The sequence below is a fragment of the Hyalella azteca genome, unplaced genomic scaffold (assembly GCF_000764305.2).
Source record: "Hyalella azteca isolate HAZT.00-mixed unplaced genomic scaffold, Hazt_2.0.2 contig12821, whole genome shotgun sequence".
NCBI lineage: Eukaryota > Metazoa > Arthropoda > Malacostraca > Amphipoda > Hyalellidae > Hyalella > Hyalella azteca.
Genome location: NW_025942766.1, coordinates 267,682 through 283,886, shown reverse-complemented (window position 1 = coordinate 283,886; position 16,205 = coordinate 267,682). Strand labels below are relative to the sequence as shown.

The 16,205-nt window shown below is 37.8% G+C and overlaps 1 protein-coding gene across 1 annotated transcript in view; it reads left to right on the top strand.

Annotated features, from left to right (window-relative positions):
- LOC108667174 (lutropin-choriogonadotropic hormone receptor) overlaps positions 1-15,303 on the top strand; it is a 43,630-nt gene extending 28,327 nt beyond the window's left edge. The window contains exons 6-15 of the mRNA XM_018154164.2: positions 555-623; positions 1,907-1,975; positions 3,607-3,681; positions 7,849-8,059; positions 8,483-8,739; positions 9,060-9,347; positions 9,850-10,010; positions 11,360-11,539; positions 13,568-13,796; positions 14,051-15,303. Of these exons, the coding sequence (XP_018009653.2) occupies positions 555-623; positions 1,907-1,975; positions 3,607-3,681; positions 7,849-8,059; positions 8,483-8,739; positions 9,060-9,347; positions 9,850-10,010; positions 11,360-11,539; positions 13,568-13,796; positions 14,051-14,954 (2,443 nt within the window). The 3' untranslated portion in view covers positions 14,955-15,303. The remainder of the gene's footprint in view (positions 1-554; positions 624-1,906; positions 1,976-3,606; positions 3,682-7,848; positions 8,060-8,482; positions 8,740-9,059; positions 9,348-9,849; positions 10,011-11,359; positions 11,540-13,567; positions 13,797-14,050) is intronic.
- Positions 15,304-16,205: the final 902 nt, after the last annotated feature.

The following is a 16,205-nucleotide window of genomic DNA, read 5'->3' as shown; positions in this document are numbered from 1 at the left end:
GAACTGTCTTTTGTTGTCACCCTTCCATTTCAGTGACTTTGACATCGTGCAGTTGAATAGTATTGCTAACTTTTCTTCTCATGTTTTATCAGTTTTTTTGTTATTTCGTCAGATTTTTAATATGTATGTTTGTTCCAAATTTCTGGTTGTTTGAATACATAGGCAGCCTTGATGAAGATTAAGTTTTTTGTCAAGTCCAAAAACTATTTTGATTGAATTTTTTATTATTGTAAACCAGAAATACAGAACATTATGTATTTTATGCAAACCTATTTTACTCAGGAACAAATTGCAAAATGTATTAATTAGCTAAAAGTTGAAAGTCAGCATGTTCACATTGTCATGTTTGGTTCCTGGAAACTGTTTCTTTTAAGTTCTCATTTGAACGAGTTCACTCACAGGCCTAGACAACGTATAGATTGTGTGTCATTTCCCTCTTTTATTACTGTTTTATTTATCAATAACATAGATTAATCCAATTTTACATGAATTTTTACCATTTCCTCTTTTTCAAGTTGTTTAATAATGATTAATCCAGTTTTCGTCTTGTACAGAGACCTCGAGAGGAACTTCAAGATGTCCCGCCTGGAGCATCGCTTCCGTTCTGTGATGGCCGAACAGCTGTGAGTTCTAACTAGCACCAAGAACTGCCGTTAGTCTCGCTATAGCTCTGCCCTGGCAGTGACGAATGGCTCTGATGATACCATCACCATTATATTAACCTATCGTCTGGCCAGAGTGTTTAGCAGTTTACGCACTTTACCAGATGTAATTGTAATTAACCTGCCACAATGATATTTTCAAGATCGTGCTGAATGTTTCACCTTTGAACAGGTCACAACGTTATTCAAGTATAGATTAGTTGACTGTTCGTTAATTAACTCTGAATTCTAGTTAAAACAAAAATTTGAGTTCCGTTTCTAAATTTAGAGCTTCTTACAATTTTTATCGTCATATCTCACTCAGATTTATAGTAGACTGACATCAATTGAATGAGTCGATGCTTGTAGAATATCATAAATTCGCTTAAAATCATATAATATGCATCATAAAAGTGTCTTCTACTAATCAGATAACTAATTTATCGCATTTTAAGCACTGTATTTCTTTTATCGATCATATATCTCCAGTATAAAAAGACAATTAATATGAAATCAATGAGCAGCAATTTCCTAAAGAGAGACGCTTCACTAGACGTGGCGTGTCCAGGTTATTTGATTGATATTCTAGACCGGCCGTGGCACCGGCACCAGCCTGACTGGCTGGTGTCAGGCGGCCTTAATATTGCTCTTCTTTGTACGCATTTATATCAGAAATCGTGTTGACTGGTACGGACTTGTCTATGTAAGATTAGAAATGATTAAGGCAACCATGTTTAAACAAATAGAGCAGGAACCCGAGGGTTATTTTCTAATTCTCAATATCAAACGTCATATGAATCAATAATTTGCTTTAAAGATTGATAGTATCGCTCCCATATACGTATATATATCAGGTTTACACTAGTAATTGTTTCCCAAATGTGCAGGATTTCTAAACACTTATTGTTGATAATGATTTGCTACTAATCACCTGAAATATAATTGTTCAGATATCTCAACAAATTTGTCGGAGTAAGAATTCTTTTTGTGCAAACGTTTCATAGTTTAAATTTATTCTTTATTGCTAACATTTTCATTAAATATATATAGCTAAAGATTTAGCTCTTTTATATCCTATTTTACGTTCAAGTCAAGATAGTTCCCTACTGATCGGTGTTCTATCAGCTCTGAATGTTTCCTCTCCGACAGTCTATGTTTTCTTGAGCCATTTCTGGCTTGAAATTTTGTCTAATGGCATGAAACGTTCAACATCGTTTCCAGCCGGCAACCTCAAAATATACCGAGCTTCTCCTTCCCTTTCTCAGGCTCCTAACAAACAACGGACTCAAAAGCATCGACGAAAATGAGTTCCTGGGCTCCGAATTTGGTAAACTGTGAGTATTCGTTCGTCAGACGTGCACTCATGACTCGGTGGGAAAATGAGCTCTTTGGAACAATAAGCTCTTAGAAAAATTTTCGTTGTTAAAGGTAGCTAGAAATGTCGTTAAAACTCTCATCCTGCTTTTCTGAATGCGTATGAAATTTTTTCTCAGAATAAAGTCAATGTTTATTTTTTTAATTAGTATTGTAAATAAATTACTGTTCAAATTCGACATCCTGCGCTAAATTTTAACGAAATATTCTCGAGAGCTGCTGCCTTTCAAGGCTGAAAGTAAGCAAATTTCTTTTTAATATTTTGCATTCAAAAATATCCGCCAAAGTTTTCATCTTACATGCAAAAGGCGTTGTGCTTTCTCTTATTTGGTGACGTCTATTCTGCCATCAGCGTCATCTTCAACTGACATGCTCAACACCCGAGCTCCTTTCTTCCATAGGCGAACAATGCAAGACTTTCCTGCAATAGAGCTTCCTTCCTTCAGCAAATTTATCAAATGAGCTCAAAAGCAATCCTTACCGCAAGCATTGCTTTTTCGAGCCCAATGCTTGTGCAGAGCAACTATGTTCAATTCAATTTAATCTAATGAGCGGCAATTATGCAGAGACTTCCTCCACCTGCAGAAATGCAGAGTATTAAAATTATAATATAGAGCTGTTTTCTTCCATAAAGCACTCAAGACCGGTTGCCTCATAGTCTTGGTGTACGGCAAATGTGGCTGTGTTTGAGCTCATAGCAATTATCATCAGACCGCACTCTCAGTCTCAGTGGATTTGAAAACCTGGCAAAAAGCATGCACGTTTACGACTTTTTCCACGCGATTTGCATGCTGAAAACTCTAATCTAAATGGCTAACAATCGCGACCATGCCTAAATATATATTGTTTTACGAAAATGGCCGAAAATATAAAGCAAATAATTTTTTTTCGCCCCCCTAGAGTTCAAGTTGCCTTACTTTTCGTAACTCGCAATATAAACTAATGATGAAAGTGATACTAGTGCCGAACATATTCTATTCTATATAACATATAAAACATATTTTGACGTAATTCTCATCTTTATATTTCGTATTTACCTGGAGGCATTGAGAAATATCAAGCTGAGTGTGCAATTTACAGGCGTACGAGTATTTATACAATGATTAGAAAACACTTTATAATTTTCAAAGAGTTCACCAATTCTTTAGATGACGTTGGTAGATCAAGAGGCAGGTTAGCAAATAATAATAATGAATTAACAGCGTTTCGAATCTAAAACATTAATTTTCATGCAAAAAGAAGCAATGAATAATGAAACTTTGTTGGACATACATAGATACATAATGCACGTAAATATGATACAACACCAAAATTTCGAGCCAGAAAGTCCCTCCGTAACCATATCAAAGTTTAGACAAATCTAATACCCGACAGATAATCATTATGCATGTACCATACGTTCAGAAAGAAAAGTTCTGCTCTCTATTAGTATTTTATTTAAATTTTAATTTACTACTGTTATTTCACTCATGGGCTCTCCGAGTTTAAATATTTTTAATTTCTTCATTAACATCCATCAGTATTTCAAATGATAATGAACATAAATAATAATATTTTTAATGCACCAGCAGCGGCTAACTTCGTATTTCAGAAGCCTGAGGAACAACCGCCGCTTGACGCGCCTCCATCCTTTGGCCTTCGCTGGACTTCGCAGTCTCCGGACGCTGTGAGTAAAATTTCTTAAAATGACGTATTTTTAACGAATTTTGTTTTTTTTATTATTCTTAATCCTGATACTATTAGGCTCACAGGAAAAAATACAACTCAGTACTCACTGCAGTGAGGGACAGAGAGCGCATTTTCTCAAAATCGACGAAAACGTGAAGTCACGGACAGACGGACGGACGGACGGACATGACGAGCACAATAGCGCCTTTTTTCCATAAATGAGAAAATTCGCTAAAAAGTTTACGTCCACGATTCCAACTCTCGTGGTGGAAGATATCAGCATTTGTGATTCATCGAATAGAAAACATTCATTTAATGCTCGCCAACGTAGGCAATTACCATGGCCAATTACATTATCCTTCTTGCTGCTTCACTAATTTTTTTGTTCTGCAAGTACATTTGAATTTAATTTCAATGCTGTAGCTATTAGAACACGTTGCATTGTTCGCAAATTCTTAGTTCTACTCCGTTAGCTGCATATCATCGCATTGATTCTATCATAGATACACATATCAATATTGCTTGTAAAGGTCGCTATTGTTATGAAGATGGTATAGTTATAATGTCGGTCCGTTTAAAACTTCGGTTTCACACGTCTGGAAGTCTCGAGCTAGGCTCGTACAAACACTAGTGATGCTCGCTCTTAAGGTCTGCTAATAAATACGCAGCTAGGCGCCTTTTGCACAAATTTCTCCTAAAAACATTTTATTGCGCCAGAAGCGCGGGCGCCAGACCCAACCTTACTCAAGCAACTGAACAATCTACCATCGTTTAGATTTACATGGCATACTTTTTTAAATAGATAGTAAATCACTTTTTACATTGGCTTGGACCTTTTTTTATCACTTGTGTTTTTATGTGTTTTTGTGTCCCCTTGACCTAGAAAATTTTAAATTTTTCCACTGAATGTTTTGCTTCTTGCTTTTGGTTCGTGTCTGTCAACACTGAGCCGTTTCGTTGCTCCACAACTCTATTAACATTTTACAGGGACTATTTGCAAATGCCGTTTAGCTATCAATGTATAATAAGATTTATAATGAATGTTGGTAATCTAATCTACTTATTTCGCGTGGAAATGTGTAAACACGCAAAATTAGATTTAAAAAATAGCAAATCAAGTACTAGGAAGCATTAAGATTCCAAATATTCCAAGATTCCAAGAAACTTTTTCATAAACGCACCTAATGCGCAAATCGAAGCAATGGCACTAAAATTTGATTTAATAAATATTGCTGATATATACATTTTTCTACAAAAGCACCAGCGAATGCTCATAAATTTAAGGAATTTTCTGTTATGAGCCCCTTCTAATTTTCTGATCCATCAACCAGTTATTTTGAATTATCTGTGATGATTTTCACCACAATCGTTCGAAATATTAGAAGTAGCACAGTTCAGACTATTCGACAGATGTTCAGTCATATTCATATTAATGTTCTTCACCATTCGCACTCGCTCTAACGAACTGATAAATGATTCCTGAATTCAATTACTTGTAACGAATTCCTTCATGATAGGGTATCACGTTTATATGCACACTTGAAATAAACATTTTGCCGACGGTTCAAAGGCGATTTGTTTTCGGCTAAGCGTTTCTTTCAGCTTGGAAGTGGTTGCGTTTCAGGCGCAGCTGACGCTCTGCCCTGAACCGCGAAATAATAAATCTAGCAGAACTTTTCAAGCTGCCTTGTGCGCATCCAAGATTTGCGATTCTATTACCAGGAATTGTGATAAAAATTAAAACGGTATGAAATTTAGGGTTTTAAATATTAACGATGTTTTATGCCCGATTCTATCCGGTATTTTCTATAAGTTTTTAATTCGTAGTCAAACGAACAGCGAGTACGAAAATTTTCTCGATTCTCATTTGCTTCCAAAACCATGCACCAATGAAAATCTATTAGTCATAAGCTCGAGCCTTTTTTAAGATAAGAACACTTCCTTCACTTTCAAAAGCAGGAGACCATTAGATCTGTCGACGGCCTCTCGCACGTTCTGATGTAGAGCGCTGGCTTAGAATGGATCCAAAATGAGATGCCAGCGCCAATCGGGAGGCGGGGGGTGCAAGACTGTCCATCATCTGAACGAAGTCTTAAGAGATTTTAAACCCAGTTTTATGCCTACTATGAACACATTTTTAAAAATATAAGTAGCCATTGAATAAATTTGTCCACACGAGAGTTAGCTGCTCAAAATGAGGTCACAGGGACCGCTCAAAATGACGCAATACTAACTGCTCGATATGAGGTCACACGGAGCGTTCACTGCTCAAAATAAGGTTATTTGGAACGTGGTCGGTTAATTAATCGGCTGGCGCTGCGGAGTTTTTCATTAGTTCATTGATCCAGCAGCTTATTTCTGGTTACGAATATTGTGGACATCAGCTGAGTCAAGCTTTGTTCTAAAACTGACCAAAACAAGTCTAAAAACTAAGGTCTGTAAAAAAGTCATATTTTTACAAAGACATTATATCGTTTGGATCATAGGTAATAAATTATTTGAAATATAATTTATTCTTGCATTACCACCAACAATAAAGGTAAGTACGCTCATTTCTTCTTATTCTTTATTATATTGTCTGCACCGTATTATTATATATTGCATTATACCGTATTATTATATATATTATATTGTCTGCATTATATTGTCTTATTATTATATATTGTCTGTACCGCACCCAAGACGTTCGACAAGTTCGCCGCCATCGGCCATGGAAAAGATTCGTCACTCTAATGTTAACAATTGCCGGGCGTTCTGCGATACTCGATTTATTGAGACAATTTCATCTGACGTTGAAAAAATTGCTGAACATTGCATCCAAGAATTCAAATATATTGTAAAGCCGCCGCGAGAATGCAGAATTTGAATGACAATCAATATAACGCTCTATCTTATAGACAATTAAAAGCGGTGATCATCTTTTGCGAATGGAAAAATAATTATAATTTACATGAATAAATCATTGATGAAAATCGTTTACGTTTTTCAGAGGGGTTGAATAAATGTAAATATTAGTAAAAAAATGCGTATATTTGTAGGTTGAGTTTCCCTTAAATCTAGATCGCTTAAATTTAATAGAAATTTAAGAAATTTAATAGAAAATAGAAATCGTAATCGATTTACAATGGGTTGAACAAATGTAAATGTAAAGTGTTTTAACAAATGCAAATATTAGTAAAAATGCACGTCTATGTAGGTTGAGTTTCCTTTAAATCTAGAACGCTTATATTTCATTAAGGTGACTAAACTTCTCATGAATACATTCCAATTTTGCTGGAATGAGGTGAAAATATTTACAAAATTGTGTATTATGCAATTTTGACTCACTTATGCCCAATTTTCGTCATTGAAACACTTGATTTTTTTGTACAGCTTAAGAAATTTACGAATTATGCATTTCGTTTTCAGAGAGTTTCGTTTTTCAAATGAACGTTTTTCAAATGAACATCCTTTATCAACCATTAAAATTGTCGGTTGTTCTTAAAGTTCGTTTTTCCTTCCACTCGGCTGTCTGTTTTGGTCGATGTAGCTGTTTCAGTCTGTTTTTCAGCAATTGAAGATCGGGATGTAGTAAATAATAATATCGTGTGACATGTAAATTATAAAATATTGTAACTTCCAAATCAGTGCGGCAATTTTAACCAATTCGGTGCACGTAAAATGCCGGGTAAACAGTGCCGCTTCAAATGTTGTTATTGCTTCATCAGTTCACTGTGTTTGGGAAAATGCAGGAGATCTTTTATAGCAAATGTAGCAAATTTGAATAGTTTGAACTCTGTGCTAATAATTAATACAGCTGGAATAACACTTAGAATATAATTACACAACATGTCATCGAACTTTGGATCCGTAATATTATTGAAACTAAGCGCTGAAATTTACTTTCACTCTCAAAAATTGCACTTACATTTTTTAATCAAAGTAACGGCTTCAGCAGTAAATCTATTTCTTAAAGCGTGATGCAATAGCTCAATAACTTGCTTTTCAAAATGTCATGAATTCCGTGCAAGGGTTTGTTAGAAATGCTTAACTTTACCTTGCTGAAACTGGTATGATTTTAAAAAGATCCTTGCATTCAATAATTTTATAGTCACTCAATTATTTTATTTTAGCATGAAAAATAAAAAAAAAAGATACTAATACCTGAGTCTTGTCTCCACCACAGGGATTTGTCTGGAACGGCCATTACGTCCCTGCCGACCGTTGGTCTGGAGTCTCTGGAATCACTGATTCTGGTCGACACGTTCTCGCTCAGAACCTTCCCCTCAGTGTACTCCTTCAAAGGCATTCACCGCGCAGAGCTCACCTACAGCTACCACTGCTGTGCCTTCCAGTTCCCTAAAATACACGACCCTGAAGAACACAAGCGCCAGCAAGTATGCTTCCTAAAAACCTAATTCTTGGCTTTTCATTGTTTATCCATTTACCACCTTTCATATTTCATAAATAGCATATAGCAGGAGAACTGCTGGTAGCATATTGATCTTTCAAAAACTCTAACTGTTCAAAAACTCTCTAACTGTTTTATCAAAAATAAATGTACATACTTCGGTCTCGGCTTCATACATGCATGAATTATTGACGTTAGCATCAGTTTCAGTTCGAGAAGTCATGATATACCACATTCTTCCATACTTCAAAACTTTGAGAATTTTTTGTTCGCTCGAATAATTAAAGATTTTCTTTCAGCCGAGCAGGTTAACCTGAAATTTTTATCCAGATAGATCTTATAGCGTGTGTAACACAATATCATACTTTAACGAACTTTCCTTCTGAAAATTCTTTTCGTGTTAATTCAGGAAGAGATGCGACGCCACTCTGAGAAGTATTGCTCAGACGACGCGTCGTCGAAGTTAGCAGCGGTGAACGCTCGACCACCAACGCAGCGCCCTCTGGCTGCGGCAGGAGCCGATGGTATGGGTCCTTCCAGCGTCGGCGACTCAGAGTCTCATGAAGAATGGCACGGCTGGAGCGACATGGTGGCACCGGTGCATGTACGGCCTCATCATCGGGGTGTGGGTCTGAGGAAAGTGCGAACAGCCAAGACTGAAACATGGTAATTTTTTGCCCTTTTGTGTAATGCCGTGATTGATACTGATGCTCGTATATGATTGAATCTTTGATTTTTTCCTTCCTCCTTCTGAATTTATGATTTGACGACTCATGTGGAATGTGGGAATAACGTGAACAACATATTTCTACAATAATCATATTTATATTTCCATATTTCGCTGGTTCTAAAAATAAAATGTTATTACCTGGAAGAAAATGTTCAACGTTTTCCTGAGATGTACATATCGGTTCATGAAAGTTAATATTAACAACCCTTCTTAAAAAACGAGTAATTTTAGCTTTTTCGTGACCGACTCTCGCCAGGAACATCACTTCAGAAGCCGACGCCTCTGCTACGGCCGTTGACCACCCACACGCTGACGTGTTCCCGCAATTCCTAATGGAAGGTTTCCCTCATAAGGAAGGCTTCGCTGATATAATTGAGTCAGATGGAGTCGTTGGCCCGTTTGCCAAGGACCACTTCTTGGAAGACAATGGATTTCAATCTGTAATGCCACAGGAGAATTTCAGAGCGAAATTCTTCGGGTATGACTCTACGAGTTATAACGTTCATGCGGACAACTCCAGCGTCTTCCACACGGTTTCTTTTGTGTCAGTGATGACAAATAAAGTTAGATATTTTGATGAGATTGATGAAATCATGCCTTCAATGGGACATAAATTTCTATCCATATGTGATGACTGTAGAATACACCAACTTCACTCTCAATCAGCTGGAAAAATTTTATTCTTAAATAATCAAGTTAAATCAGTAATGCATAGGATCTCAGGAAACACGAGAAAATGACTACAAATATTAAAATAAGCCTGCTTCAACTTTTTCCGATAGTTTGAGATGTGCAAGGTTTTCTAAATGATGGCACCTAGTTGCTGGATTAATTTGAAATCAAATCGTACTGCATACGCAATGATTCCAAATTAATCATCAAAGATTCTGCAATATTTTCTTATTTCACACTCTTCAATTTTTTTTATTTCACTTTAAATCGGACTTCAGTGTCTTATATCGAACTTTACTTCGTTACAGTATCGTTTTATTCTTAACATTCCTATCAATCTTTGTTCAAAAGGCAATGTCTCTTTGTTCGTCCAGTGCGCGTAACCAGACAAGTGTGGTATGCGGTCAGCTGCCTAAGAACTACCACGCAGTGAAGTGTCTACCGAAGCCTGACGCCTTCAACCCCTGCGAGGACGTCATGCATAACTTCAGCCTCAGGGTCGCCGTGTGGCTCGTCGTCATCACTGCAGTCTTCGGTAGGTTAATGAGAGATGCAAATTTCATAACTGATCTACGCTACAAAAATAATTATGTTTCTTTAATACATAATTAATACTGTGACACTGTGGTTGACTTACTATGGTTGACTTAATGCTGTGACACTATGGTTGGGCTCAATATCAGCCGTGCAATCGCTGTTACTATTCTTGAAAAAATGATAAAAAGTGATTTCACTTGTTAAGTTTTGGTTATTGAGACACTTTGACAAATTAACTTAAATAAATCGGTATCCTGATCTTATCATTTACCCACTAGCGCCCCATGGCGGCTAAGGTTTTCCAAGGAAATGTGAATCAAGTTCTATTATCGGGCCGTCACAATAATAGTTCAAACAGACGGTTGCAAGTAAACAATACTTACATTTAAAATTATATTAGCAAAGAAGCGTGCATCCCAACATGAACAAAATTGCTTGTGCCTAAAAAGGTTAAACCGGTTATGCCGAATGAACTCCATTCTAATAACACTCTAATTTCTTCCAGGCTCTCTAATATACTGCAGGGGCTGAAACTCTCCTTGTATCCTATAAGCAGGCACATTTCCTCCTGAATATAGTATTTCTGGGCCCCGGCTCCCCCCAAAAAATGTCATTGCCACGACAGCTGTCCTCTGAATTGTTGTAGTCACTGCCATAGCCTGCTTTTAATCAATTGCCCGACGTTTTTTTAAGCACCCTCAATTTCCAACCTCTCACTAATGTATGCTCAGTGTAATAACTTTGAGCATCTACGCTATCTTTTATCAACGCTTTATTTAACTTAAAACCACGACGTCACTTCGAAATTTTTCTCTCACAGTTTGTAAATCTATTATTACGTTCTCGAAAGAAATCACCGGAAAACTAAATTTCATTTGGTTCATTAAATGCTCGAGAGCAACTTCGTTGAGTAATGATCGAATAAAGTAATTGTTTCAGAGTCTTACCGAGTTGACGGCGCGAGATAGCTCGACCTGAAGCGCTAGCAACCACGGCCACTAGCAACCAGGGCCTATACTTTCAAAAAAAGTTAAGAGATCGTAAGTTCATCAGCCAATCATTGACGGTTAAAACCACGACGTCACTTCGAAATTTTTCTCTCACAGTTGTAAATCTATCACTACGTCCTCGAATGAAATAACCGGAAAACTAAATTTCATTTGGGTCATTAAACCCTCGAGAGCAACTTCGGTGAAAAATATAGGAATAAAATAATTGCTTCAGAGTCTTACCGAGTTGACGGCGCGAGATAGCTCGACCTGAAGCGCTAGCAACCACGGCCACTGAACTAATAACTTACCGAGTTGGTGTTCGTACGTGCAATAAGATTGTTCTTGTCTCTGTCAGGAAATCTGGCGGTGATGGTGGTGCTTCTCAGCAACCGCTACAAGATGACCGTGTCCAAGTTCCTAATCTGCAACTTAGCCATGGCCGACCTGTGCATGGGCATCTACCTTATGATGATCGCGGCAGTTGACATGCATACCAGAGGCCGTTACTTCAATCACGCACTTGACTGGCAGAGAGGTGATAAATTCTGACACGCAGTTTTAGCATTCAAAAGAGACAACAGTCCTGCAGCAAAATAACTTCCTTCATTGACAGTTACCAGTAGATTGAAGAATAATTGGAGAAATTGCTGTTTTGCATTCTGGTTTGCTGTGTGTGTGGAAGAGGGGAATAGTGAATTTGCTGCAACGAAATTGCCTTCGGTAACAATGAAATTTAATTATTGTTCTCGTGAGCGAATATCTAGATTGTTTTGATGGCTAGTGATCACATTTACTGTAAGCGCTTCAGGCCCGTTGAGCAATAAAAAATGTTTCATCCTGTTTCTTTATACTAGACTGCAGAAGTTGATTGATGAATTTGTATCTAGGGGTTTAAAATTTGCTGGAAAATTACACCACCTAGAGTTCTATCCTTGCCAAAAGCCGCTCTCATTATTAGCATGAATTTTAGGTTTCGCTCATTTAGTGAAACCCATATGAGCGGCTGGTAACACAGACACGCTTTAATTTCCCCCTGAGTTTTTACGCTGTAAAGTGCAGCTCATGTGGCAATGTCGTAAAATTAATTAAAAAAGCTCTCAAAATAGCCTTAAATAGGTGGCAATTGCCACCCTCCAGAGGTGCTTTGAAAAGACGCGACCGAAATGCTAGGCTATTTTGCTGCTAGGTCGTACAGGCACCTTCATACCATTGTTATTTTTCGGGCCAGGTCCACTTCCTGAGATTTTGGCATCTTAATGTTTCGGAAAAGCCGCAATGACTGCTTTAGTTTTGATGTAATCGCTGCAGGTTGTACATGACGCGATTTCCAAGCTGCTCAGATTCTCGGAGAAGAATTTTTAGAAGGACTGTTTCGGATCTGAGCTTTTTTTAAAGCATGGCTGCTGAAAAGTCAAAAATATTATTTTTCAGTGTTTGCAGAATTACGGGAGCAATATGAAACAAATATATTGAAACACGCAGCAATTTGAATGAAAATGGCTCGATTTTATTTCTTAAGCAGCGTTTGTACGTTCAATGTTATGGAGCAATATTTTGGTTTGCTCAATGATATTAAGAGTCTATAAGGAGCCATATTGAGAGAATGCGCAGTACATTGCGTAATCACGCCCCCCTCCCGATGTACTACAAAAATGCATAAGCAGCCTCCTGCCAGTATTAAAAATTAGTCAAAATGTTGAGCTAAAATAAATCGTTTTGTGTCATAATTATGCAGCCGAAAGTTGTAAATATAGAACAGAAAAAGCTCGCTCAAAGGGAAAAATGATTCATGCAATAGTTTCTTGACTAGTTCTTGTTAAATGAAGTGAGACCACTTTTTATCAGTATCTCGTACTGGTTCTTTTTCAAACAATTTGTATAATTTTTAAATTAAAAATCACCCAGAGTTTGGAGCTAAGGCTTCTGTCGCCCTTCATGATGAGGACTCATGTTCACAAAACCACTTGTAACGCCCGCTAGGGACGTACTGAGCGAATATTGTGCAATATTGCCCCTAGATGGCACAATATTTTCCAGTTTGCGCAATATAGTTTCAAGATAATAAAAAACACCCTATATATGGCGAAAATTCTGAATATGCCACCTAGACATTCAATATTATTGCCCAAACCAAAATGTTGCTCAACAATAATTAAGCGTCCAGGAGCTGCCATAGTCTCGCTACTATGGTAAATTCACATATGGACAGGGTATACATTTTTATTACATTAACTCTTTTTTCATTCTATGTGACGCTTGTTTTTGTAGCAAGTAAGCTTGTGATTTATTTATATCAATCAGCGCCTGATATCACGGAGGAATAGTTACCTAAAAGAATAGTTGTTGAATGACGGTTTCTTTATTTACTTGGCCTTTAGATACGAGTAATATTAACGACGATTACTGTCGTTAATAATACTTACTGTCGTTAATAATACTTGTGTCGTTAATAATACTACTGTCGTTAATACAGATACGAAACTTTAAAATACCATTGATTCACGGCTACGATTACTGTATTCTGATACAAAACTTTAGAACCCAAGTGATTTACTGTGGTCAGGTTGGGGCTGCAAAATAGCTGGCTTCTTGACGGTGTTCGGGTCGGAGCTCTCTATCGTGACGCTGGTCGTGATCACTCTGGAGCGATGGTATGCCATCACGTACGCTATACACCTCAACAAACGTCTGCGCCTGCACCTTGCCGCAAAGATAATGGTTCTGGCCTGGGTGTATGCCATCTGCATGGCTGCGCTACCGTTGCTTGGAGTTTCCAGCTACTCAAAAACTAGGTGACAAAATAGGTATACTTATTTAAAGCTAGTCCGGGAAAGGTGATTTTTTAACATTTGCCGATCAAAGTCAATGTGGAACACAGGGGTGACCATGTTAACTCGGCAAAATTTTTGGTTTTGGACGTATTAACTCATGCTATTATGGTTTACAGCTCTTGAAAAACGGAATTTTCAGTCTCTCATAAATGATAAATATCCTGTGTTAAATCGCCACTCCAGTAAAACCTATTTTTATGTATTTTCTCCATCAGTATCTGCTTGCCAATGGAAAAGAATAACTTCGCATCCATGACCTACCTGCTGACGTTGCTGGCTGCGAATGGAGCAGCATTTATGCTGATCTGTGTGTGCTATGCTACCATGTACTGGTCCATCACTCGCAACAACATCAACGCTTGTAAGAGCGATACCACTGTTGCTAAAAGGATGGCTCTATTAGTCTTCACGGACTTCGCCTGCTGGGCTCCGATTGCCTTTTTCGGCCTAACTGCAGTCCTGGGCTATCCTTTGATCAGCGTCACTCATGCAAAGTTTCTTTTAGTGTTCTTTTATCCGCTAAATTCGTGTGCTAATCCTTACCTGTACGCTATTCTCACAAAGCAGTACCATCGTGATTTGTTGTCCTTGCTGTCTCGGTGCAGTCTCTGTCCTAGAAAGCTCGTGCGGTCCAAAACTCCGTCCACTACGAACCCAATGGTACTGAACCCTGTCCAGCTCAATAAGAACCGCCGAGTGTCTTCACCGACACAGATCTCCGACTCGCTAGACAGTGGCAAGAAGTGCCCGCCTGGAAAATTTTGTTCCTATCGAGATTCGATTCGCGACCGCAAAGGCGAAGACAAGCCTCAACGCTTACAGACTGTCATCGAGGCCAAGTCATCGTCTCGCGAGTCTTCAAGTGGCGCAGATTCTCCACACCCAGTTAAAAATTGCCATGCCAAGACTAAATTCACCCCTGAACAGGAAGCCATCTTGCAGAGATACGTTGGGCAGCGAGCGCGGGTACGTCTTACTGAGACTCCTGAAAAGATCGCGGCAGATTCGACTGATAAACTCAAAGACGGTTCCGACGATTGTCTAGCGTTAAGATGTCTGTCTGTGCCCTCGAACTCGAATATTTCTCGAGATGATTCATGTTCTGAAAATTCGGTTTGAGGGACTGGTGTTCAATGTCTTCGGACGTCCACGAACAGTTGGCACTTGGCACAAATTGGCAGTAAACCTATATATAGTTTGTTAATTTTAAGTTGAATCGTTTTGATTTTCAGATTATGGCTAATTATTAAATCATTAGTTCCATCCAATCGTAACTTCTACTTTAATTTTACAACTAGTCAGAGAGCGCGTCACTAAGCACTTTCATTTGTGGCTTCCGTTTAATTTCTAGTTGTTAAATGAAGTCGATAACACGCCTGCATCAATATCAGATTTTAATACAAATATAAACTAATCGCTCACAAAGCAGTTTCTTTAACAATTATCATCAAATGTTCTGACATTTTCTGGACATAAGTTCCAAGTTTCAAATTATTGAATATCAACTAGTAGTAGTAGCAGAGGATCTAGAATAGAAGTTAGAGCCATTAGTGGAATAGATGTGCTTGTGAAACTTTCCGACAATCGGTGTTTTTGGCGATACGAGAAACCTAATTATCCCGTAGTACTGCTGGGACCATACTTTCAAAACTCGCTAAGTGAACGTAAATACTTACGATCTATTTTCTTGTCTATGATTGGTGGATTTTGCTTGAAAGGTCGTCAATGATTGGCTGATGAACTTACGATCTCTTAACTTTTTTTGAAAGTATGGCCCCTGAGGTTTTTGTGAACGTCATATTGTTTATTCATTCTCTTTTTTGGTTGTCTGACAAAAATTTATTAAAGCAATTTGTTTAATCTTAACAAGTAACGTCCAATCAAAGATAAAGGTTGCCTTATCTTTTGTGTGCCCCACAAAATGTGTGCTGTCAATAATATTAAGATTAAGGAAATTTATCTGTTTGCTTCGGCTTTACTTTATTGCGGCTTATTTAAGATATGTCGCACTGAAATATGAATACGGTACCTTGAGATAAAATGGCTGTGAGCTTCATTTCGACATTCAAATTCTGAGATAATTGTAAGTTACACGTGTTTCTGTTTTTAATTCCATAAGGCAATAGATTCTAAGCCGACTACTGGGATAGGAAACCACCAATCTTTTTGTACATAACGATTAGATGCGTAGGATCATAAATATCATTTGGCATAATAAGAATAGAGTAAATTTAACCTGTAATTCTTGTTTATATTGATGTCCTTCATATAGGCGCACACGGTAATCCGCTATGAGTTGCGCTTCCCCATCCTCAGTTGTTTGTGGTTAAAAAATTAGTGAGTTCAAACGAAAAGCTATAGCAGCAAACT